The 24,078-nt window shown below is 41.2% G+C and overlaps 2 protein-coding genes across 2 annotated transcripts in view; one reads left to right on the top strand and one right to left on the bottom strand.

Moving 5' to 3' along the window:
* LOC310964815 (sodium-driven chloride bicarbonate exchanger-like) overlaps window positions 1–15,984 on the top strand; it is a gene marked incomplete at its 3' end in the record, with an annotated part of 51,903 nt that extends 35,919 nt beyond the window's left edge. Inside the window, exons 13-26 of the mRNA XM_083938086.1 lie at window positions 2,031–2,205; window positions 3,846–3,979; window positions 4,142–4,387; window positions 6,620–6,725; window positions 7,480–7,641; window positions 9,235–9,348; window positions 10,643–10,804; window positions 11,122–11,373; window positions 12,009–12,077; window positions 12,171–12,344; window positions 12,432–12,554; window positions 12,652–12,716; window positions 13,176–13,289; window positions 15,915–15,984. Coding sequence (XP_083794212.1) covers window positions 2,031–2,205; window positions 3,846–3,979; window positions 4,142–4,387; window positions 6,620–6,725; window positions 7,480–7,641; window positions 9,235–9,348; window positions 10,643–10,804; window positions 11,122–11,373; window positions 12,009–12,077; window positions 12,171–12,344; window positions 12,432–12,554; window positions 12,652–12,716; window positions 13,176–13,289; window positions 15,915–15,984 — 1,966 coding nt within the window. The remainder of the gene's footprint in view (window positions 1–2,030; window positions 2,206–3,845; window positions 3,980–4,141; window positions 4,388–6,619; window positions 6,726–7,479; window positions 7,642–9,234; window positions 9,349–10,642; window positions 10,805–11,121; window positions 11,374–12,008; window positions 12,078–12,170; window positions 12,345–12,431; window positions 12,555–12,651; window positions 12,717–13,175; window positions 13,290–15,914) is intronic.
* A 5,279-nt stretch (window positions 15,985–21,263) lies between these two features.
* On the bottom strand, window positions 21,264–23,459 carry LOC310964796 (glucagon-1-like; the record flags this gene model as incomplete). Its single annotated transcript, XM_083938062.1, has 5 exons — window positions 21,264–21,288; window positions 21,373–21,516; window positions 21,999–22,115; window positions 22,739–22,894; window positions 23,362–23,459. 5 exons carry the CDS (start codon window positions 23,457–23,459, stop codon window positions 21,264–21,266), a joined length of 540 nt encoding a protein of 179 aa, XP_083794188.1.
* Window positions 23,460–24,078: the final 619 nt, after the last annotated feature.

Here is a 24,078-nt window from a genome sequence, read left to right as displayed (position 1 = left end):
ATTGTTATATAATGGACACTACATTTACCACAAGAACAGTTTTGTCCTTATACTTTACTAAAGTACTTTAATTGAATACTTCAACTTCACTTAATGTATCTGGCACCTAAAGTTACTAGATATTTTTCAGTTTACGTGAATTCATCTGCTATTTCTTCCTTAATTTTCTGGAAATTCAATAAAAATGTGCTGGAAACCTGACTTATGAGTTGTTATCACCAAAGATACATTTTCCCTCGCAGTTTCTCACATGATTTCATTTAAGTACATTTTTTTAAGGTCCAACAGGGTCAAATCATCCAAAAGAATAACAATAATTAGATAAAAGAACAAAAGTCAATATAAAATTGCAAATCAGATTCTTTAAATTCTTCATTCCTCTCCCATTAATGACCTCATGACCCCTCAGATTTATCTCGTGACCCTTTGGAAGGGCCCAACCACCAGGTCGGGATCCACTGGACGAGACAACCAAATTGTAAAGTAGACCAAACCAGCTCCACCTCGACCAGCTACAACAATACAATTATATTTACACTTGATGCATCAATAAGTCAGTCACACGGACCATATCTGCAGTACTATAATTTTCCCTTTTGATACTGATACTACTTTTTACAGTGTATTTGCATTGTTGAATTGGTACTTTTAATGGCTTTCTGAAGTCCTAGGTTATTTATTAATGTTTTTAGAGGACATCCAGGTATCTAAGAGTTAAAACTAAAAATGTACTTGTAGTTATTTCCCTTCATAACTCCTTGATGAAGGCACCTGTGAAAGTCTTGACGTTGAGAATTTTCACATCATTATAAAGTGCAAAGAGACGGCATGATTTGACAAGGCAAATATTATGATTTACAGATGGGATGAAAGATGGAAAAAGACATCATGTTGTCATCACCCAGTAATCACCCGATGACAACCAGGGGATCCTTGAGCTCCAGCTTGAAACGATGAAATGATAGCGCATGGGTTATAAGTGTACAATAGCAGATGAGTGAGTGATGTGTTGAGCTGTGGATCTTACCCTAGTTAAGACTGGCCGGAAACAGCCATCAAACCCCCCCAAACCCCAACCCCTCCACCGCCTCCTCCGACTAAAATAAGTATAACGTCCCACCCGCTGTTGCCATAGCAACCACCTCCAGCTGGCTCACCGCGGTCCCGGCTCGCTGCAGCAGCAGAGTCTGCTCCCTGTGGCTGAGATTCATTGAAAGATAGACGCATGAGTCGACAAATACATTTGCAGAGATTTAAAAAACACAAGTAGGCTCAATGCGGGGGCACTTTCACATGAGCAACACTGTAGAGGAGCTAGCACATTTTAATATTTGTTCAGCAGTGGAGAGAAATACCGCTATTCTGCAGCCGATGAGGTCTGAATCAGCGCGATAACAGAACATGACACAGTTTAGTTTGAGGGATAGTTTGACATTTTGGGAAATAAGCATTTCACTTTCTTGAATTAGTCAGATAAGAGGATTTATACCACTCTCATGGGGAACTGAATATTTTGGCATGTTTCCACTGCAGATACAGTTAAGTTTGGTTCAGTACAGTAGGGTTTTGGAATAGCAAGACCAGGCTTTTTTTCCGTTGCACACTCACTTGATGGGCGGTGTAAGCCATATGCTGACAGCTACCTCAGAGTGACATTATTTGGTGCGACGACAACGAACACAAGAAGTGCCAGCTGTTGTAGCAAGGACTGGTGATTTTCTGTTGTCCAATCAACAGACTGTAGTAGGTGTAGCCGGTCTAGCTCCACCCTATCCATACCATACTATTTTCCTTGGGTACCCCCGCAGAAGGGTGCCGGAAAATGGTGAGTAACGGGTCCGTTGTTTTGGCTCCCTTTATAATGGAAACACAGTGAAGTGCGTACCGTACTGTGGCAAACTTACACACAATGGAAAAAGATGCCTTTTGTGTTCATAGAACCCCCAAATGCCATTTGTGGTTCCATATTAGCATATGTTTACCGTATGTTTGCGTGTGACTCTTTCATCAAATCCTTGTTTTCGCCTCAGGTTATTTGGTGGGATGTTCATGGACATCAAGCGAAAGGCTCCTCACTACATTTCCGACTACACAGACGCCGTCAGCCTGCAGTGTCTGGCCTCCTTCCTCTTTCTCTACTGCGCCTGCATGTCACCTGTCATCACCTTCGGAGGACTCCTTGGTGAGGCCACAGAGGGACGTGTGGTAAGAAGCAATATCTTTATTGCTCAAAAGACACTCTGATCACACACAAGTTTAAACTTGCAACTAACCCTTACCCTAACTTTATTTTTTGACGCTTGGAGGCACTGAAAAACACATGATCACCCGTTTTTTGTGAAGTCCTGGGCATTATGAGAATAGAGTTTAGAAACAAGCAAGGTCAGATGTTTTCCTGAACATTAAGCCCTAGTATCTGGGGAGAACATGACTCACAACACCAGCTCTTTTTCATCAGCCTCCTGCATCAAACAGTTAACACTTTTTCTCAAAGACACCTTGAAACTAGTTGCTGAGTGAACACACACAAAATAATTTCTTATGTTGCATCACTTATTTGGCATTGTCATTCTGTTGGTTAGTCATTTCACCACTTCATTCCAGATTGAAATAGCTCAGCAACTATGGGATGGAGTGCCATGGGAATTTGTAGACATTCATGGTACCAAGAGGATGAATTCGTACCTGACTTCTATGATTGTTTGACCTGATCTAGCATCACCATAAGGCTGGTATCTGTGGTTTTGAGCTCAGAAACTACTGGATGGATTGCCATGCTATTTGGTTCACAGATTTGTCCCCCTCAGGATGAATTCTAATCGCTTTGGTTGTCCCTCCTATTGATGTCATCAGGTCAAAATTTCACTTTGTCCGATACCTTGGTTTATGACCAAATACCTGCAAAACTAATGACATTCCGATCATTCTCAGCTCCTTTCGTTTAGTGCTAACTCATATAGCCATAAAGCTCACCAACACTCTCTTATAACGTCATTTTCCCAACTCTGTGATCAGTGATACTTATATTACCCACAATTGTAAGGCTTTCTGGGAAATGGTGTTTGTTAAAGGCTTCTTAAAGCAATTCTTAGCGATCTTGCATGTGTCACAGTGGTTCCATCCAAAGTCCCACGCTTCCCCCCTGCCTGACCACTGACGCTCCCTCCTCCCCCGACACGTGCAGTGGTCGGAAAAGGCTACGTTCCTGTGCCATGGGAAGTCCAAAGTTTCAGACCTCCAACTAGGTAAAGTGCACTGGAATGCCTGTCAAAGTGGAACCTCCTGCTATCCAATTTGAGGGAGATCGACCTACCCCGAATTCGCACTTTTCCTAGTTGGAGGTCCGAAACTTCGGACTTCCCATGGCACTGGAACGCAGCAATGAGCAGCGCAAGTGAAACTGAGCGACGGATGACAGGCTGGAAGCTCTGCAAATACTTTTATTTGGACCGAATGACATGATTGGGCAGACTTTTATCAGAAATTTTAATATTTTGAGTTTTAACACCTGGTGGATTTCTTTTACATTTTAGTGTATCACACGATTATTGAGCATTTTTAAATTACAAAAGAAAAGTGTAAAACTAAAAGAAAGGTAAGAATTGCATAAAAAAAAAAAAATTAATTAACAATGCGACTGAGGTTTTCTTACTTCTTGAGCCAAACTCAGAATTTGCTGTTTCACTTTGGCTCTCTATACCTGCTAAACATCACTGTCTTGTTGTCATTGTTAGTGTGTTGCTATGCTAGCGTTAACATGTAGCTCAAAGCACTTCTGTGTTAAAGCACAGCGTTAAACTGAGTGAATGTTAAGCCGTTGAATGTGTTCTTTCCTTTGTTCCCAGAGTGCTATAGAGTCCCTGTTCGGGGCTTCCATGACTGGAATAGCCTACTCTATTTTTGCCGGCCAGCCCCTCACCATCCTGGGCAGCACTGGGCCTGTTCTTGTCTTTGAGAAAATCCTCTTCAAGTTCTGCAAGTAGGTTATCTTCTTTCTCTCTTTTTTCCAATGAAAATTAGGATTTTATGATCGCAGAATATGTCAGTGTTGATGGTGGATGTGTGCACTTCTGCTTGAGTAAGGATGCCATATCCAATTGCTTTTCCCTTCACTCTTGCGTATGTATCCCGTCTCTCTCAGGGAGTATGGCCTCTCCTACCTCTCCCTGAGGGCCTGCATTGGCCTGTGGACGGCCTTCTTTTGTCTACTGCTGGTGGCCACTGATGCCAGCTCGCTTGTCTGTTACATCACACGCTTCACTGAGGAGGCTTTCGCTGCGCTGATTTGCATCATCTTCATCTACGAGGCCCTGGAGAAGCTGTTACACCTGGGAGTGCACTACCCCATCAATAACAACAACAACCTTCAGAAACTAACGCAGTACTCGTAAGTGCTCTTTTGAAATCCAAGTGCTGCATTTCTTTTGTTTTGTTTTGTTTGTTGAAGATGCATATTTGGATTTACTATTTTCTGACATTTTATCGAGCAATTTATCAATAACTCAAATCTAAACCCAGACATAATACATGCTTCCATGGATATCGTTATCTCTGATGTTTATCTCTAATGAACAACCATGAATCCATTGAGAAATCATAGATAAGAAGATGAATCTGTAACTCTAGAAATTGCCTGAAAGTCAGCCCATTGTAACGTTTCCTTCAGTATAAAACAGGAAAATAATCCATTGACACACTTGTCTATACATGTATGGATATTGATGTCGTCATGTGCTGCATCATCAAACGACAGATGGTGCAGCAGTACAGTAGTCACACTGTCCAGTTTTTCCCATAATGGGTTTTGCCCGCTTTATGATGAATAATCCCATGTTGAGTGTGTGTCAGGAGCATCATGCGTTATCCCACCAAATAAACTGGCTGTTGACTGTGTCAAGCCAAGAGCTCTTTCTGTTGTTGTCTGTTCTGGCGTGGACGGCAGTGAATGCTGACATTTAGACATTAGTGTTGTAAAATGTCAGCAGAATAAGTCATTTAATGTTAGTGGCTGTTGGAAGTGGTGTGTAATATAGAGGACTGCCTATTCTTTTCTGGATTATTCAATTAATTCTGTGGTCTACAACATGTCAGAAATGTAGAAAGTATGCCTATCACTAATTCTAAAAGCCCTTATTGACTATAAACCTGCATTTCTTTGTCCAGTTAATTTAGTTTTAATATCTGTGAACAAATATAGAGCACCCATTTCAGAAGCTGAAAAGAGTGACTGTATGGTATTTTAGCTTAAAAATGACTTATATATTTATATTTAATTGCATATTCATTGGTAAAGTAAAAGTAATTCATAGTAAATTATAATGCATTCAAAATACTGATTGTTGAGGTGTGTGTAAAGGTAATCATGATGTATTATAAGCCCCATTAGTCAACCTCTACTGTATAACTAGTCAAGGGGTATTTCTTGGGGGTGGCCTGTGGTGGCATCAGCTACCCCAGTAAGAAAACTGACCAGGCTCCAGCTTAAAGCTAAGGTGAAGGTGATGTTAGTATAATAAACTAAACAATCTAAGGAATTTGGTATGAACCAATAACATGCTAGCTTATCGGTGCAGGGGGCGAAAAAGACGAGTGGGAGAAAAACTGCCATGGTCATTTTCAATGGGGTCCCTTGATCTCTGACCTCAAGATATTTGAATAAAAATGTGTCCTCTGGGTACCCACGAGTCACTCCTTTACAGCCATGAGAACGTATAGTTATTGGAAAGCAGGAGCAAAAACCATGCAGTACAAATGTGCTATTTTTGCCTATTCTAAAATGGTGTGTTAGAATATTTCTGCATACAGGGGTCCCTTAACAGTCTTGAATTGCATACATTTGGTATGACTGGAAAGCTGAGGCTCTTGTGGATTCAATGAGCCCAACTATGTTCATGCGTGATGATGTTAGTCCCTATAGTAGCCATTTTATGTAGTGAGACATTTTTTTGGATAATCACAGCCTCATGAAACTTTACAGCAGCGAACTAGAGACCAATTGTTTGTATTCAACAAACATCTTCACTCTAGCTTTACAACCGAGCCCACAACAGTCTCTGAAAGACAAATAGTCAGCGGGCCCTCATGTCCCGTCAGAACTTCAAGTGCCCGACTTGGGCCACCCCAGAAAAAAAAAAGAGTCTGGATACACCACTGAGAGCATTCATTACACACTTTAACTTATATTTCCTTATAAGTCACATGTATAATGTTTTATGACTGTTGATGTGGTGAACCAAAAAAGTATTATGTATGTTTATGAGTGTAGTCATTAATTAAAATTCACTATGATTCACTACTAGGGATGTCCTGCTAGGTACACATCTTGGTTACAACATGTGGAGAATAAATGTATAGGATTCTAATCAAAAAGAAAATGATCAGTATCAGCCTCAGAATCCAGTCTGATTGAGCTCTCGTACTAATATAAGGTTATGGTTATATGTGCACAATAGTGTGTACCTATTTGTGAACCCAACGATTTTTTAAAGTGATTTTATTAAAACTAATTATTATTAGTTTTACTGATATTTCAGAATTGACAGCCATATTGCTTGTTTGTAAGTTTGACTTTCTCCTTTAAAAAGTATTTAAGAAAACTAAATAGAATTGTCCTCCATAGGTGTGCGTGCGTGGAGCCCATTAACCCCAGCAATGAGACTCTGCGGTTCTGGGACGAGAGCAATATCACAGCCTCCCAGGTCAACTGGACCATGCTGGAGGTCAAGGTAAGGAACATTTGGAATACATTATAGCAAAAATAGCTGTACATAAGTTACACAGAAATAGGCTTATCCATCGCCTCGAGATCGTTACACCTTGTCTTCAAGTAGACTTCTAATGATGCTCTTTATCTCTAAGCTGATAAGAAATAGCAGTCACGGTGTGATCATGAGTGGAGGAGAGAAGAGGAAAAAGCCAACACTGATAGAAATAGCACATTTGATCACACCCAGCCTCGATTTAACACACAAACCAAATACCCTGGAAAGTTGGGGATATTTCTTACCGTCTCTGGCACCGCGTTGTGTCTCCCACACTTTGCTTCATCACGAGGCGTCATAAGTCTAGGCGGGGATTAAGAACATGTGGGCAGGATTTCACAGGATTTAGCCATGCAGAATGAGCATGGAGACGAAGTGTGAAAAGTGGATCCTCTCACTGTCAGACACAAATAATTCACGCCAGTGGCAGCATGCCGTATAACTCCTACACGCGCTCGTAGACGTATAGCAGCAAATAGAGAGGCACGGGAGGCCATTTGGGTTGTGTGCAAATGGATGAATCATGTACTTTATTGATATTTAAAGCATAGAGCTGAATAAATCAAAAGTGAACGTAGCAGATTGGTCAGACTTCACTAATTCACCCCTGACGCCGGCATCCGTCATTGCCATTCTAATCATTTTTTAATGGCATCATCATCATCATCACCATCATCATCATCATCATCATCATCGCTGTGTCCTCTGGTGCCAGTAGGAGTGCGAGATGTTTCACGGGGAGTTTGAGGGCAGCGCCTGCGGCCCCCACGGCCCCTACGTCCCAGACGTCCTCTTCTGGTGCGTGGTCCTCTTCTTCTCCACCGTCTTCATGTCCGCCTTCCTCAAGGAGTTCAAGACGAGCCGCTACTTCCCAACCAAAGTAAGCAACACACAGTCTATCACACAGGTCTTCCCGAAATAACACAAACATACAACTTCTTCTTACTATGAAAGGCACACACTTTCAGAGTTCCTCTTTGACACTGTCTTCAAATGTATGGTAAATGCAAAAGCTTCGTTGATTCTGCTGCCCTCTATTCACTCCTTATTTTGTAATGGGGCTGAAATTGGTTGACATGCCATGGCTCTGCCTCAGAACAGTCTGTGTCATTTTAGATTGATTATGCTGCCATCTATTGGTTGTTTTGTGTCACAGCAGCAATCCTGCAGTCTGGGATGCCATTCTATGTGTGCGATTTCTATGATTTATCATTGAGATGACACTCATGAGCTAATGTGTGGTGTGATGCTGGCAAACGAATCTGTAGTATAGCAGCGCCGCCTCGTGGTGATGAATATCATGCTGTAGTCCGGCTGTGGTGCAATGTTTAGATGTAAAAACACACAAATGATCTGCAACTGATTCGTTTTTTTATAGCTCTCAGTAAATTCTATTTACCAGTGCAATATTTCTGTCCAACAAAGATCAAAATAATAAATAAATATCTTCATGCAGAACAAGATCTATAGAAACAAAACACAGAACTCAGGTGGTTGAGTCAGTCCACTCTCTGACCAATCAGAGCAGAGCTGGAAAACGCTGTTTGATACTCCTGTATAAGTTACAGAACATGTCTCTATTGAAAGAGCAAAATATATTACACACATTATCCAAAAAGAAAACAATGATCATAGAATTGACTACATGAAAATATAGTACATAGACAAAATAGATAATACAAATATACAACAAGAAAGTGCAAACAATGGACTAACAAAATAAAGAATACAAAATGGGGCTGAATCAACAGAGAGACAATCAAATATAATTATATTAAAGGGGACATATTATGCTCATTTTCAGGTTCATACATGTATTTTTGGATTCTACTAGAGCATTGTTCTCATACTGTCTGTCTTCATTTTCAATTTCTTGCGGAAGTCATCCCAAAAAAATCAATAAAGAGAAGTCTAAGTCTGAATATACCTGTATTCACTTTCTGTCTGAAACGCTCCGTTTTAGCACCCGTCTCTTTAAGACCCCCTCCCAGAAAAGTCTGCTCTGATTGGGTCTCCCTGTCTTCCACATCTACGGTCTCTGCCTCTCTGCACTATCATTGCAGCCGAGGAATGACTGTAACGACAGTGTAATGACATTGTCTTGGCACTTTCTATGTCTATTTAGTATAGTTGTGATATTACAACTCTACTCTCCTGACGGCACGTTTAAAAGGCCCAGTTTCTGAATGTGGGCTGTGTGCATTTCTCTGTGGATTGAGCGTTTGGATACTTTCACAGTACTTATATAGCACCTAGATCTGCTCTATGTTTAAAAAAAAAGACAATAAAGTCTTGCTTTTTAAAACAAAGGGACTCTAAAACCTGTAAAATAAGATTAGCTGGGAGTTATCAGATATTTCTAATGCTCTGACTTTTGCCTCCACTTTGTTTTTTTTGATCCAGCACATGAAGAGGTTTGTCTCTACTATTTTAACATAGACGTTGTCTGAAAAGTGTGTCTGTTCCCTTCCAGGTGCGGGCCATCATCAGTGACTTTGCTGTCTTCATCACCATCCTTACTATGGTTCTTGTAGATTATGGCTTGGGGATCCCCTCTCCTAAATTACAGGTCCCCAGCAAGTTCAAAGTAAGTCCACTTGAAAGCTACTGTGCGCATCTATTCGATATCTTTTAGGTTTAGAGCTTGAAATGTAAAAGGCAAAGACAAATGCATGCACAGTAGCAATGTAAATAAGATTTTGATGCCTGCCATTGGTCATGTTGTTTTAATATTGATATACCTGTATGCGGATGCAGAGTGCCAGTAGATTGGCCGAGGAGTGCTACTTCACTAACGCAGGTATCAAAAACAGTCCAAACAATTCTTGAATCTGAGCGACCGCTTTACATTTCATTGTGGCCTGTTAGCTTGCGATGTGCATGTTCAACTTTGTCAACCTGCAGTTGTTCGACTTCCAAATCAGTGACTTGCCATGATTCAGTCGTTTTTTTTCCCTTTTTGATTGACTCTCCAGATGCTTAAACTTTGCAGAATTTGTCAAAAGAGGATTGTACGAATACAAAAAAAATGCTTGAAATGCACTTCAGATGGTGGGAAGATTATTTTGTTCAAGCAATCTAAATCATTTTGGAAAAACTGTCTTGTACAACTTTCATTAAACTGTCAATTATTTGGTCGTCCATGAATAGTTGAGTTAATCAAATAAGTATTTGTTGTCGTTAAAGTTGCCCCAGCAACCATCCATCTGAGGTGCCCGTCTGGTGGGAAAAAAAGATACATTTTTGTTTTTGTACAGAGGCAGATCTAAAATTCAAATCAATTAAGTATTATTTATAGTGTCAAAATACCAAAGTTATCTCAGGACACTTATGGGAGAGTAGCTCAAGACCACACTGATTTAGTTATGATATACAGAGACACAACAATTCCCCCATGAGAAATCAGCCATAAGAAATCATAACGTCAACATAGGAAAGAGTTCCTTGGAAACAGTGACGAAGGGTGTTCAGCTGCCAAACCTAAAAAGTGCTTTGTCACCCCAGTGTTGGACATTCTAATTACAAAAGTATAAAGTTGTATGTTGTCGGAAGCATAGACTTTAAAACATAATGGTTGGAAGAGTGCATGGGAATGCAGCAAGAGATGCACTCTGCAAGCTAAATAACTCAGTCTAGGTGAGAAGTTGTGACGATGGGAGGGAGATGTGGGATTGACATAAGGTCAGAAACAGATTCTTTTCCCCATAACATAAGAAACAAACAAACAGCTTTGCCAGTGTGGAACCAGATGCCTCAAGAGGACAAAGGGTTTTGTAGCAGTCCAGTTTCACAACCTTTTTCCTCGTCATGTGTGTGTATTTTCTCTACATATTGTCACTTTCTTTTTCTTATTTTTACCTTCTTTTTCTCACCCTCCCCAGCCAACCAGGGATGATCGCGGCTGGCTTATAAACCCTGTGGGGCCCAACCCTTGGTGGACTACCATCATCACCTTCATCCCTGCTCTGCTCTGCACCATCCTAATCTTTATGGACCAGCAGATCACAGCCGTCATTATCAACAGGAAGGAGCACAAACTAAAGGTATTTCGAGAGTTTCATTTAACATCGCAAAATCACTCCAAACATGCCTTTTTAACAGACACATCTATGTGTTATGCTCTGTAAAATCACATGGGATTGGTTGCATTTTCTTGCCTACTGGTGCAACATGTTTTAATGAATCCCAGTCTGCCTCTTGGAAAGGTTATTCCTGCTCCAGGGCTGCTATTGTGTTGTTGACCCTGACCTCTGGTTTTCTTTAAGAGGGTCAGGCAATAACAGAGAGCTTTTCCCTTTCAAATAATTTATTATTAACTCTGCTGTATCTAAACCCCACTGTCCTTGTTCGGCCCCTGCAGAAAGGCTGCGGCTACCACCTGGACCTGTTTGTGGTGGGGGTGATGCTGGGCGTGTGCTCGGTGATGGGCCTGCCGTGGTTCGTGGCGGCCACCGTGCTCTCCATCTCCCACGTTAACAGCCTGAAGCTAGAGTCGGAGTGCTCGGCCCCCGGAGAGCAGCCCAAGTTCCTGGGAATCCGAGAGCAGCGCTTCACCGGCCTCATGATCTTCACACTGATGGGCTGCTCCGTCTTTATGACCTCTGTGCTAAAGGTCAGGGGATAAAACCAATATATACACCTACACTGGGGCTCCAAATAAGAAAACAAATGATAAAATACTATAATTCTGAAATACTGTTATCTCTTACGGTTCAGAATTTGATAGAATATCCACTGCCACCGCTTTTTTTTAAAGTCACTTCAGCAAAAACCTTTATTTTGTGAAAAAAACAGTGAGTAGTAGTAGAGAATCTCTGGAAAACCCTTTGCAACAAAATAATGTCTAAGAAACCCACTATAGTTACTGAACTGTGGAAGAGACTGAGTCAGAATGGACGCAGATCAAACCAGAGCAGTGTGAGAAACTAGTGATGTCCTGTGGGCGCAGATGTGCTGAAGTCCTTCAAAGCTGTGGCCTCTACACTTCCTCTACATTTTTGAATCCTAGAGAAGAAAACATTGTTGAAATCTCGGCTATTGCCTCGGTTATTAAAAAAAAAAACATGCTAGTACAGCAATGGCATAGCCACAGTATTTCAGATTTAATCAAGTGTTTATGATTTGTTCTCTAATTTTAATCTCCAGTGTACATCGTGAAAACATACATCATTTTTTCAAGAGGTCAATAACCAAGTATATCTGTATAGTGTTAGTCCTGATCCTGAATATTTATCTGTGTGTCTGTAGTTCATCCCCATGCCTGTGCTGTACGGAGTCTTTCTGTACATGGGCGCTTCCTCCCTCAGAGGCATTCAGGTGAGTTGGGAATACTGCCTGCTGGTATTTTATCAGAAAAAGTAATGGAGAAAAAGATTCAGGATGAGTTGGCGTCTGTTTGCATCTGTGCAGTTCTTTGACCGCATAAAGCTGTTCGGCATGCCGGCCAAACACCAGCCGGACTTCATCTACCTTCGTCACGTCCCGCTGAGGAAGGTTCACCTCTTTACCATCGTCCAGCTCAGCTGCTTGGTCCTGCTCTGGGTCATCAAGACCTCCAAGGCTGCTATCGTCTTCCCCATGATGGTAACCACGGTGGATTTGCGTATGCACTTATACTTGTGTGCTCAATGTACTTGATCGGTTGGTATCTGTCTGATTTTGCGGCGTCAGGTCTTGGCCTTGGTGTTCATTCGTAAGCTGCTAGACTTCATCTTCACCAAGAGAGAACTGAGTTGGTTGGACGACCTGATGCCCGAGTGGAAGAAGAAGAAACTGGAGGATGCAGAAGAGGAGGTACAGTGCTACAGCAAATGCCAACTCTGATGACTTCAGATTCCCACCACTGCAAAGCTGCTATGTTTCAGATGTTCTCTTTTGCCTCTTTCTTCAGGAGGAGCACAGTATTATTGCAGAGGAAGAAGGCATTGTACAAGTGCCACTGGAGGGACATTACAAGTAAGTCCATTTGACCTGGAATCCTATTCTGCATTTAAGTTGCCCAAGCATCCTTCAAAGGCAGTGTTGTCAGTGATGAAATATTCATGTAAATTGCCACAAGTACATGCAAATAGTACATAAGTACAGCACTTGAGCAACTAAAACTCAGAGCAATTACAGCTGCTTGAATGTAGTCGTCAGTGGTATTTAGCTTTAGTATTGAGATGTTTTACTGTTAAATATGCCAAAATGTCGAAATTCTTGAGCTGTAACAGTCTTTTCGCTGTAGCTTCATATAAACTATAACTCTCTAAAACGAAACTATGTCTTTGAAAATTCTATAACAGGTAGTTTAATGCGAATATTACCTGTAATTATCTGTTGCTAGCTTTCTCATCCCTTTTATCCATAGGCGTGCATGTTTCTTAGGAGAAAACTTCACATGAAAAGTGAAATAATAATTGTATGTTTTTGAAGGAGCGACCCGGCCACGGTGAACATCACTGATGAGATGTCTAAAGGATCTTTCGGAAATGTGTGGAAGAGTGTCAACCCAAGTGAGAGCACAAAGAAGGAACCAAGCGCTAAGAGGTGAGCCTCCTTATCCGCATTTCTCTCAGATACCAGATATCAGAGGGCTTGAATACCAAAATGCTGCATAGAGACTTATTGATTCCAATGTATTTTCGCAGGGTAAAAATGTCTTATGTTTTCATGTTTTTAAGGGCCAAATGGGTATTAAAGGAGCACTGTGTAGGTTTTTCTCCCATCTTGTGGTAAAATTGTATATTGCGTCAACCTGGTTGCAACTACGGTAGGCGCTACGTGCCAAGAAGCTATCACAACATGTCATCCAATACTCTTTGAAACTTTCTTTCGGGTGATGAGGTACGTTAGCCTGGGAACCACCCATATATTTCCCCGTATTTGAGGCGTGGTTTATGATTGCCTAGAGCCTTTTATTGGGCGCTACGAATGTCTTATCAAATGCGTCTGAACGTAGCTCAGAACCAACCGTATCAATTATACCAGATGACGTATGTAGAGCGACAGAAATTTTTACGAGGAAGAAGACGATGGGTCAGAGATTCATATGTACACAATGGCTTCGTGTATACAGTGACTATTGCTACTTGTTAAAATTGGGCCCATGGAATCCAGGCTGCCGAGCAATGCAAAATAAAATTGCGTGCAAGGCAGCATGGGTATTCCCAGGCTAGAGGAACGCTGTTTCAAACAAACTTCAACTTCTTGCATTATAAACAAAAGCACAGTGCAGGCCTTCAAATTTGCCGGGGCAGTGACAAGCGCGTCTCGCTGAGCTGCATCTCCAGTCTTCCACAGTCACGCTGGCTCTGAGTGAACACGCGCTTAGACTTACCAGTACTAAGTAGTGCTTTATGTCCCTCTCAGCCGTTCATAGTTTTTTACAGACCGAAAGGACATGGAAGCCTCCATAGAGCTTACCCGTCCTATGTAAATACAGATAAGAAATCATTCGCTCAGAAGGATAAGTCAGATTGTTGGCAGATGTAATTGTACACCAACAAGGACTTATTTATTAATAAAGACGTTAATTCGAGGTAATACATTTCTTAAAACGCTACACAGTGTCCCTTTAAAGCATGCAGTGGCAGGTGTTTATTATTGAAATGTTATGGAACATTGACTTTTTATTTTTCCAAGAAACTGAGGAGCTAGTATGTTTAGATAAAACAGGTTTATCTAAGAGCAGCCCTGCCCTCACAGAGTTCCCACAGAGTAGACTAACACGGTGTCTCCTGCCTGCCTCTCTCATTCCATTCCACCCCTAAGCTCCCCTTCCTAACCTCTCAGAAGCTGATATCCCAAAGGTAAGTTGTTCCCATGTCCCTGTCAGCATGGAGAGTCTTGTGCTGTGTCTCCTGTTTACTGTGAATGACTGTTTATTGTTGCATGATGAAACGCTGTTGGTCAGTGATGAAATAAAACAAAGATAAATCAGTAATGAATGGATGTCGGTGGATTGACAACGCAGCATGGCCTGGGTGTGCATGTTACTTCAAGGGCACATTTTATGATGCCCTTTGCGTGTCGTAAAAGCTGTAAGTTAGTAAAAATGTATAGCTCTTTATCTCACACAGTCATAGCCCTATTTCAATAGCCGTGTTTCCATAAAATTTGATAAAAAAACGAAGTATGTTTATAGGCTCACTTGAGGTGTTTTTTACCTTGATGCACTAAACAGGATTCGGAAACGCGTACGCGGAATGAGTTTTGACATAGTGAACATTCAACTTACGTGAACAATAAGCTGTTTCCGCTGTCGCATTAGAATAATTTCCTTAATTTTCCTTAATCTCCGGACAGCATGAGATATTGCTAATATTAGGTGACATGAAAGAAGAATTCATCATTCATCTTCAACCGCTTGTCCCTGTCGGGGTCGCCTGGAGCCGATCCCAGCTGACATTGGCCGTGAGGCGGGGTACACCCTGGGCAGGACGCCAGTCTATCACAGGGCACATAGAGACGAACAGAGACAGACAACCATTCACTCCTACAGGCAATTTCAATGTCATCAGTTAACCTAACACGTGCATGTCTTTGGAGTGTGGGAGGAAACCGGAGAGAACCCAGGCAGACACGGGGAGAACATGCAAACTCAACACAGAAAGGCACCAGTCGGGGTGCGAACCTGGAACCTTCTCGCTGTGAGGCGACAGTGCTAACCACTACACCACCATGTAGCCTAAGTAGAATTCAAACTTGCCTAATTGAAAGAAGGCTTGTTTTGTCCGTGGTGTGTGACCTCCACTTCTTCTAGTCTGTTTACCTGAGGACGTGTGTAAAGTGTAGCCTAGTTTGAAAGTTAAAGTTTCAAACTGGATAAAGAAAAAGTTAGGAATGCAATCCATCTGTAGCCTAGTTTATTCGCTCCAAACCAATTGATAGAAACGTGCCTAATTTGAATTTCTTTTTTACGACATAACTATAAAAGTAAAATTTGCAGCAATTGAATGGAAACACGACTACTACAAGACACTGAAGTGAAGGGCAAACTGCTATTAAGCTTCATGAGGCAAATTTGCATGCTGTTTGATTACTGTCATTCTCAGTCAGCTGGCAACGCATCTGCACTCTGCACGTGTCTTGAATTCCTGACGATCAATTTCCGACACTGCATTTGTTTTTGTCTCTATTTAATATTTTGCTTGGTTCATTTTTTCCATGCAGTTGTGGCGGCGAAAAGCGACACAAACGCCGGAGGCATGAGAAGAGCTTGGACCGGGAGACAAGTTTGTGATGACACATACTGGTGGTGTCACTGTGCTGTCAATCAGTAGATAAAAAAAAAAAAAAAAAAACTATACTGTGCCACACTCAACCACCTTTGTACTGTGCTACACTGTGTTTTTGTCATGTAAGTCTGTGTGCAAGTTGTGTGAAACAAAGAATTTGTTAGAAACAGTATTAACACGGGGAACTGAGACACATTTGTGTTCTTTTTCTATGTATATCAATGTTTGGTGATACCAGCAACAGAAGGAAGCCAGGATTATATGACACGTGCAGTAACTGCTGTCTCAATGGGCCAATTAAGTACAAATTTTAAACAATTTTTAAATCGACTTTATTTGTATTTTGTATGCTTTTTATATTTTTCCAAGAGCAACAGTTGTGAGTTGTCCTTTAAAAACCTGCCGCAGCAAACTGCAAATGTGTGCAGTATTTAAGGCCTCCATTGACTTGATACACTTCACAATAGAAAACCTAAAAAGTAGATATTTGCCAATACTAATATATTTCACTGGTATCTAAAACTGTTGGCTATATAGAGAATCTAGTAATTTTTTGAAAGTATTAAATATACATTTTATATATTCTGTAGCCTATATCTTAATGTTTTTGTGACAGTGACAACTCATATCACTCCAGCGTCTTCTCCATTGCTGTTTTTCATATAAATGTCTCTCCACTGAAGCATTTCCCCAAACAAGTTAAAGGAATAGTTGGGAACACACTTAATCATTTTCTTTTAAAAGAGAAGATCGATACTAGCCTGCTCTTATGTTTGTACTAGCTAGCTTAGCTTAACATAAAGACTGAAAATGTGCATCTAGCCTAGCTTAGCATAAAGACTGAAAATAGTGAAACAGCTAGGCTGGCTCTTCCCAAATTTGGTTTGGTTTTGCTATTTCTTGGCCGTGAGCTAGCGATAGCTTCATATTTAGCGTACAGACATGAGAGGGGTATCGGTCTTCACGTCTTACAAAGAAAAGTGAATAAGCATTAACCAAAATAAACAGTTTCTTCTCCTCAGTACACGTCAGGGGAAGCTTATTGGAAAACATTTTCAGGCTAGCATTTCACCATACTTCTGTGACTTTCAGTAGGCTACATTTAGCTACTTGGCCTTGGCTTTTTTTAAAACTCATAAAATTTGTTGATGCTGAACTTGAGTGACTTTACAGGAAGCTCTTGTGTTTTTCCACCTGCATACTCTGTCATCTTGTCAGTAAGTGTCATCCATGGACATGTGATCTCCTATCCAAATGACCCCTCAATGTGTTAGCATCTGAAGCTAATTGTTAAAAAACAAAAGAAAACCCTGCACGATGGTGAAACAGACTTCACTGTCTCGCCGCAGGGCCATGGTTACTTCTAGAGATGCAATAATACCTTTTTTCTGGGAAGGGAAACATGTAATAAACGGTAAAGAGTCTTAACAATGTATAATACATAGTATATTTTATTCATGTAAAATGTTACTAATATATTACTAACATGAAGTCAGTGTTGAAGGCAGGTTTTTGTTGTACAGTAGATGTTCTTTTCCCATTGTCTAATTGATGGTTCTTAGTTGATTAGAGAAACTAATAAGGGGTCAGAATTATATCAATATCAAATATTTTGACCACTTCTGTGTGGAATTCTGCCTTAAATTTGGTAGTGATAGCTGTACACTTTCTGTTTCATAATTTAAGTCACCTGTATAGAAAACCGTTCAGTTCAAATCTGTTGTTATATTGTGGTTTGTTTCATGAGAATGAGAGCATGAGTGAGTGAGAGCATAAATAAAGAACTTAAACAAACCGCTGGACTGATGTGGTACTTTAGGATCCATATACTTTGCTCATTAGACATATGAGTAATGTTTTATCTGTTAAACTATTTGTTCGATCTTGTACCATCCTGTATGGCCCTAGAGTTATTCTATAGAAGGCTTCCCTGTCTCGAACTTTGACCTCAGAGGCTCCATTGTCTTTGGCCCCATTGGAGATAGGGGGGCAGAGAGCAACCTGCGCCCTCAGGCTGAAACTCCTCTAGCCTTCGTATGGCACAGCTATATGAGGTGACCGTTCCTCTGACCCATAGTGCTGCTGTTGATCTATCGTTGTTAAAAATGTTTGCATAAATCAGAAATAGAGGAAGGACTCTGGAAAGACTGTTGCATTTCCAGCCGGCCTGTTTTGAATGATATTGTGTGGCTTTCCCTGATTCCTGATCCCTCTCCTTGAGATGTGGGAGACGATGAGTACTTTACTTTACTAGCACTTTCTTTGAGTACTGTATGAGCAAAACTACAGTGACCAGACTAGGAAATTACTGACTATCAGGTGTCAACAGGTAAGCTGACAATGGAGAATCAACCTCAATGCAGTGGCATATCCAGACTTTTTTAACTGGGGCAACTAATATACCGGCGGACCTGCTATTTCTTCGTTCAGAGGCTCAAGTGGGCTCGGTTCTTTACGTGAGTTGTAGGTGTGTGTTATTAGTTAAGGGATTTTTGTTCCCCTGTCAAGTGATTCCCACTGCACCTTTTGTTTCTGGGTCAAATTCTTTTGTTTATCTGTAATTTTGATAGAATCAGTGGGTGACTGTTTTTATTTCTCCAGTCATCTTTCAAAGCCCACTAGTTGACCCATATTTATGTTATGTGCAGGTGTTTTTTTGTTAGTTTCCCAACCTGCTATCACTGTCCCTCAAGCTTTTGTTAATGGGTACGTAACAAGTGGGGGCTCGTCTGGGATCTGAAATAAACCTGTCATTTTAGAGGTAATTTGCTCGTCGCTTTTGACTTGTTCACTGCACAAATTATGGGTTTATGATTAGACTCATTTGTAGAGAATACATCTTGGGAGGCAGTCAGTGTATTCAAAAAGACTGCTGCTTCAGCAAGTTTCTCACCAAATTGGCAAAAACTGTGACAGCAGAAAGGACACTGTTGGTTTCCCAACCTGCGACCCCTGTCCTTCAGGCTTTTGTTTATGTAGCATGTTATTGGCTGGTACCAAATTCCTTAGATCGTCTAGTTTCTTATACCAACATCACCGTCGCTTTAGCTTTAAGCTAGAGCCTGCTACAGCCCCTTAAAGATGCTGCTGCAGGTTTCAGACTAAGGTGGCCAATCAGATCTCACCCAAAATAATTCTGTGAAAACAAAAAGAAGGGAGAAAGTACTACATACAACTATTCGGTTTGTGAAATAAAACCATGATACTTATACTACTAATACTTTATCTTAGCCTTGTGTGTTTAAGTGAACCGCAGAGAAGATTTTTAGATGTCAAATCTGCCACGGTATTAAGTTAAGCAGTATTTGTGAGCTTCAAGTGTCTTCAGCATGTAACCAGTGGGCTTGTGGCTGACTCACAGACAAATTAGAGCAATAATTTGTACACCGTTGTCACACATTGACATTGACTATAATGCTAGAAATGATTTGCCTCGCGAAACCATCCTGGGATCCGTTTCACAAAGCAGGTTCAAAAAACTCTGAGTCTAACCCTGAACTCTGAGTTGATCTACTCTGAGATAGGAAACTCTGAGTTTTCGTTTCCAAAACAGCTGATTTGAGTTAGTTTGATCAACTCGGAGTAGTTTGACCTGAAGTTAAGCGCGTGCGCCACAAGTATAAAAGCATCAATGGAGCCTTGATTTGACGAGTCACCATAGCAACGGGGAAGAGGAGGGCTACGCTACAAGTGGAATTGGAAACATTAATGCGCTCATACGGTGAGTTTGAGCAGGTTTACACCGCAGCAGCAGCAGCAAAAGAGAGGGAGGCGGTGCGGGAGAACATTGCGGCTCGGGTCAGTGCATAAGTTTAAATGTAGTCCTGTTGCAATCACTGTAATATCACAGGGGAACTGCTTGAGTGGGAGCCTATTAGTTTATTTCATTTAAGTGCAACCCCACGGGGGAGAAGCGCACTTGGCAGCAGTTTAAGATGAAACATAAAAACATTGTTGAAACAGGTAAAACCTCGGCACTGTCTCATGGGGGTCCGTCATTTTGAGCATGTTCTACATTGTAAAGTAAATATTCCCGTAAGTGGCTGTTTGACTTGTTTTATCCCTAACATAATTCTGTTTTCACACACACATAAATTACTTCTCATATATATCCTGTTCTGTTAATTAACTAAGCCTATTTAAACTAGGACAGACTTCTACTCAGCCAACAGAAAGATGGCTGTGGATTCCCGCAAAACGGGTTCTGGCCCAGCACCGCCACCTCTAACGAAGGCAGAGGTTTAGGAGGGCCAGTGGCTGAGGGAATCCATGGAGGGAGCTCCTCCTCTGAGCTCACCCCCCAAGGCACAAGTGCTTTTATAAAATGTAATATGCCTAGACATACAGTATATACATATATATATATATATATACTCTAGCCTGTTTCACAGAGAGACGTAACAGGCTAGAGTTATCCCTCTCAGAGAAAATTTGTAGTAGTTTTCCAAGCGACCGAACCAATCAGAGTTGGCTTTGAGGCGGATTGAAGTGTGACAACGAGAAGCGACTGTTCGGTGTAAACAACATGGCGGCTTCTGCGGATCAGATAAGAGTAGCTATGGGGCAAGCCGCTCGCTAGTGCTTTTTTCTCTTGGATCCTTCTGTTGAATATAGACCTGGCACCTGAAAATGTGCCTTTTATCTGTAAATTCACGTTCCACAAAGGGAAAATATCCTTTACCGACATGTGGTTTCTGCTCTGTTAGTACGTCATACGCTTCGTTGATCTGATAGGTGGATTTGGCCCGTTTGTTGCTGATAGACAGATAGTTTGTCCAATCAGCAACCAGTATTTTCGCCCCTTCCCTAAAGATCTCCAAGCCAGAGTTCACAGATGGATATGCGGAGGACTTGTGAATCAATCCATCTGGCCGGAGTCAGGTTAAGAAATAATGCCACAAACACACAATGAAAAACTTTATTTTGCAGAGCGGATTAATAATATGCAATGAAAACCAACTACACTACATGTGTTTTTTTATAGGTCTACCTGAGATTCAACGTTTTGTGTTCCGGTTTTCCCTTTTTAAAAATATAGAAAATAATTTAAATTTTGTAGAAAAAATATGCCCTCAATTTCATTTCACTTCTCTCTGGTGCACCGTTGAAAAAACTATGGAAGAGTAGTTATCTTTGTATCTTTGCATCAAATACAGTAAGTAAAAAAAAAGACTTACAAATTTTAATAGTGTTGACACTACGACATGCAAAGCAGTATGGCTTTCTATTCCTCCTGTTTATGGCTTTTGTGTGCAGCACACAGAGGGCGTCCTTGAGGAGTGTCTCATTGGTCCTCTTGTCTTTTCTTACTGCAAAAGAGGGAAAAAAAACACAATCATGCCTGGCCTAGAACTTCTGGCAATTATCAGATCAGCCATGTGACTCGGTTTTACCTCTCCCCTGAAGGCTTGGAGGTCATGACCCACAGTAAATATTCCTTTGCAGCCATGGAGTCCAGCACCTTGTTCACATCACTGGTGAAGCTGCCATCTACGTGCCTCCTGTGGAACGCCTCGACCCGCCTGTCCGTTTCAGATCTGAGTATGTACACAGGCACACAATGTAAACACTGCCCATTAAGGCTCGGTGGCCCCACAATGTGGAACCCTGCCATCTGAACTCTAATAGTTGGTCTGCAGCTCACTGTTCATCAGCAAATCATGGCTTTTGTTGTTATTTTTCTCACGAGTGTGTCGCTTTGATCATTCCACAGTTTGCTCATCGTCCGCTGGCGTGTTTTTGGCGTCATAAAGAATCATTTCACAAAATCATCACGCGACATATCAATCAAGGCGGTGCAGAATGTTGAGGTGATTTATTTTTAGCACAACCACATAGAACATCGAGAAAAAAAAAGCAAAGAAAGGGGGGGAAAGGGGCACAAGAAGCATGTTGATTAGCTTTTTCTGTCTCTCTCTCTCTCGTCGGTGGAATCAGACACAGGCAGGCGGGGCCGCAGGGTTTTTTGGTTCTGCAGGAGGAGGAGGAGGAGGAGGAGAAGGAGAGAAGGACAGCCTACTCTCTTCTGACTTGTCCAGCCTTGAGTCTGGCCACAAAGTCTTTGATTGCCTGTTCCTTGAGGTACGAGCTCACGTCGCTGGTGAAGGTCCCATCTGCGTGGCGCTTTTCCGCACCACTAAAGACACACAGTGACACTCAGTGAGGGAAATAATTCATATTATTTAAATTTTTATGAAGCAAATGTTGTATTTAGTACTAAATTCTGAGGTACTCTACTAAAGAATATCCATTTTATGCTACTTTATAGTTGTACTCTACACTTCAGAGGGACATATTGTACGTTTTACTCCCCTACATTTATCTGTAAGACATTATAACTATTATTTTTTCGATTAAGATTCATTTGAGCTTATAAAACAATGCATTTGGCTGAAACTGTGTCTGCATACTGTAGATTCTGATGTCTACTGTTTCACCAAAGAGAGTTCTACCTCTAGACTTGTCATACTCTTTCTTTCACAAGAAAAAAATACTGATTTGAGAAAAATCCCCCCAAAATTAAAAGAAAATCTAACTTAATTTATTTTTTCCATCCATCCGCTCGTATTAATCATATCTTGTGACCCTTCAGCGGAGCCCAAACCAATACTTTCTTACTGTTGATGTGATATACAATAATACATCATTTTTCTGCAGAATGAATATTTATCTGATATGAGTAATGAGTAATTCTCCCACCACTGCTGTTTTGTACCTTGTTATAATATAAACTCTTGTTATAATTTTTCCCACACTGACCCGCTCCTCTTGTTGTTCATCAGCCACAAAACGAAGTCCTGCGCCTTCCTGTCCTCCAGGTATTTGCTGTAGTCGTTCGAGAAAGTTCCCTCCGAATGTCTCTTCATGTTCGACAGCTCCATCGGCACATCCACTAATGTGTCGTCTGCCTCAGAGCTACAGCAGGAGGGGGGAACACACTTTGACAATTGTTTCTCGGAAACACTTAAAATGAAGTAGACAAAGTGTATTTATTTGGCGGCGACGTAACGCAGCATCTGTACATCTTTCAAACATGTTTTCCCCACAATTTCCTACAGTTTACCACTTTTTAAGTCTAAATGTCATCCACGTCATCATAACCCTTAGAGAAAGTGGATCACAAAATGTACAGCATAACGTCCTCTGTTCATTCGTTTGACAGATGACTTCATGCTATTTATCCTTCGGTCTTTGAAGTCAAAAAGCTGCAGTGTGCGTAAAAGCTCCTTTAATTGCGATTCAAGCTGATTTAAACACTTTTTGTTTGACAGAATCTTCTATTTTTCTCTATTCTAAGCATGACGTTTTAATAATATAGGGAATAAAAGCAACAATCATTGTAGACAAGGACAACCTAATTTGTTTAGATGTGATTTTTGTACCTTAAACTGTCATCAGCCTCCTGCAGAGGAACCTGCCAGCTGCTCTGGACAAAGCCGAGGACCAGAAGCACACCAGCCATGGAGTTAATGCTTTTCATGGTTGTAACCTACACCTCAGAACAGCACACACAAAGAAAGCGTTTACATATTGGATCACAAAGCTGTTTCACCATCATTACGACGAAACACAACTCACCTTTTCTTCTTTCTTTCCAGAGAACGGTGCGGTTAGTTAGTTCCCGTGCTGGTCTCTGGTGTCTGTCTCTAACCCTCCTCTTTTACTTTGTGGCCTTATATACTGTAATAGGAGTAGGAGGACGGGTCTGCTCAGGTGGGCCAATTTTACCACTCTGCAAGGTCCACCTGTTACTCGCAACCCATTAGACACGGGTCCCCATCACATCAACGAGCCGAGCATGTGTTCAGAAAGGAAAGATGCTATTCATGCGTGATGCCAACTGGTACTTAGGTGTTAAGATCAAACAACCGCAGCTCATCCTGTTAAACAGAAAGTGGGGAAGACGCTTTCATGTGCTACTGTGTCATCATGATGGGAAGTGATTTGTGTGCTGTTATATCTGGAAGGCGAGTCAGTATTTGTGGGTTCTTTCTGATCAGATTTGAAAGAAGGGTAATATTGACCTTTGCTTTCAACAGTGGCAGTTGTCTTCAATTTTGTGTAAGGGCGCTTGTTCTATAAAGGTAAATCTTCATGTA

The sequence above is a fragment of the Echiichthys vipera genome, assembly GCF_963691815.1.
Source record: "Echiichthys vipera genome assembly, chromosome: 23".
NCBI lineage: Eukaryota > Metazoa > Chordata > Actinopteri > Perciformes > Trachinidae > Echiichthys > Echiichthys vipera.
The sequence above is the reverse complement of the archived record's forward strand: the minus strand, read 5'-3'. Positions and strand labels throughout refer to the sequence as shown.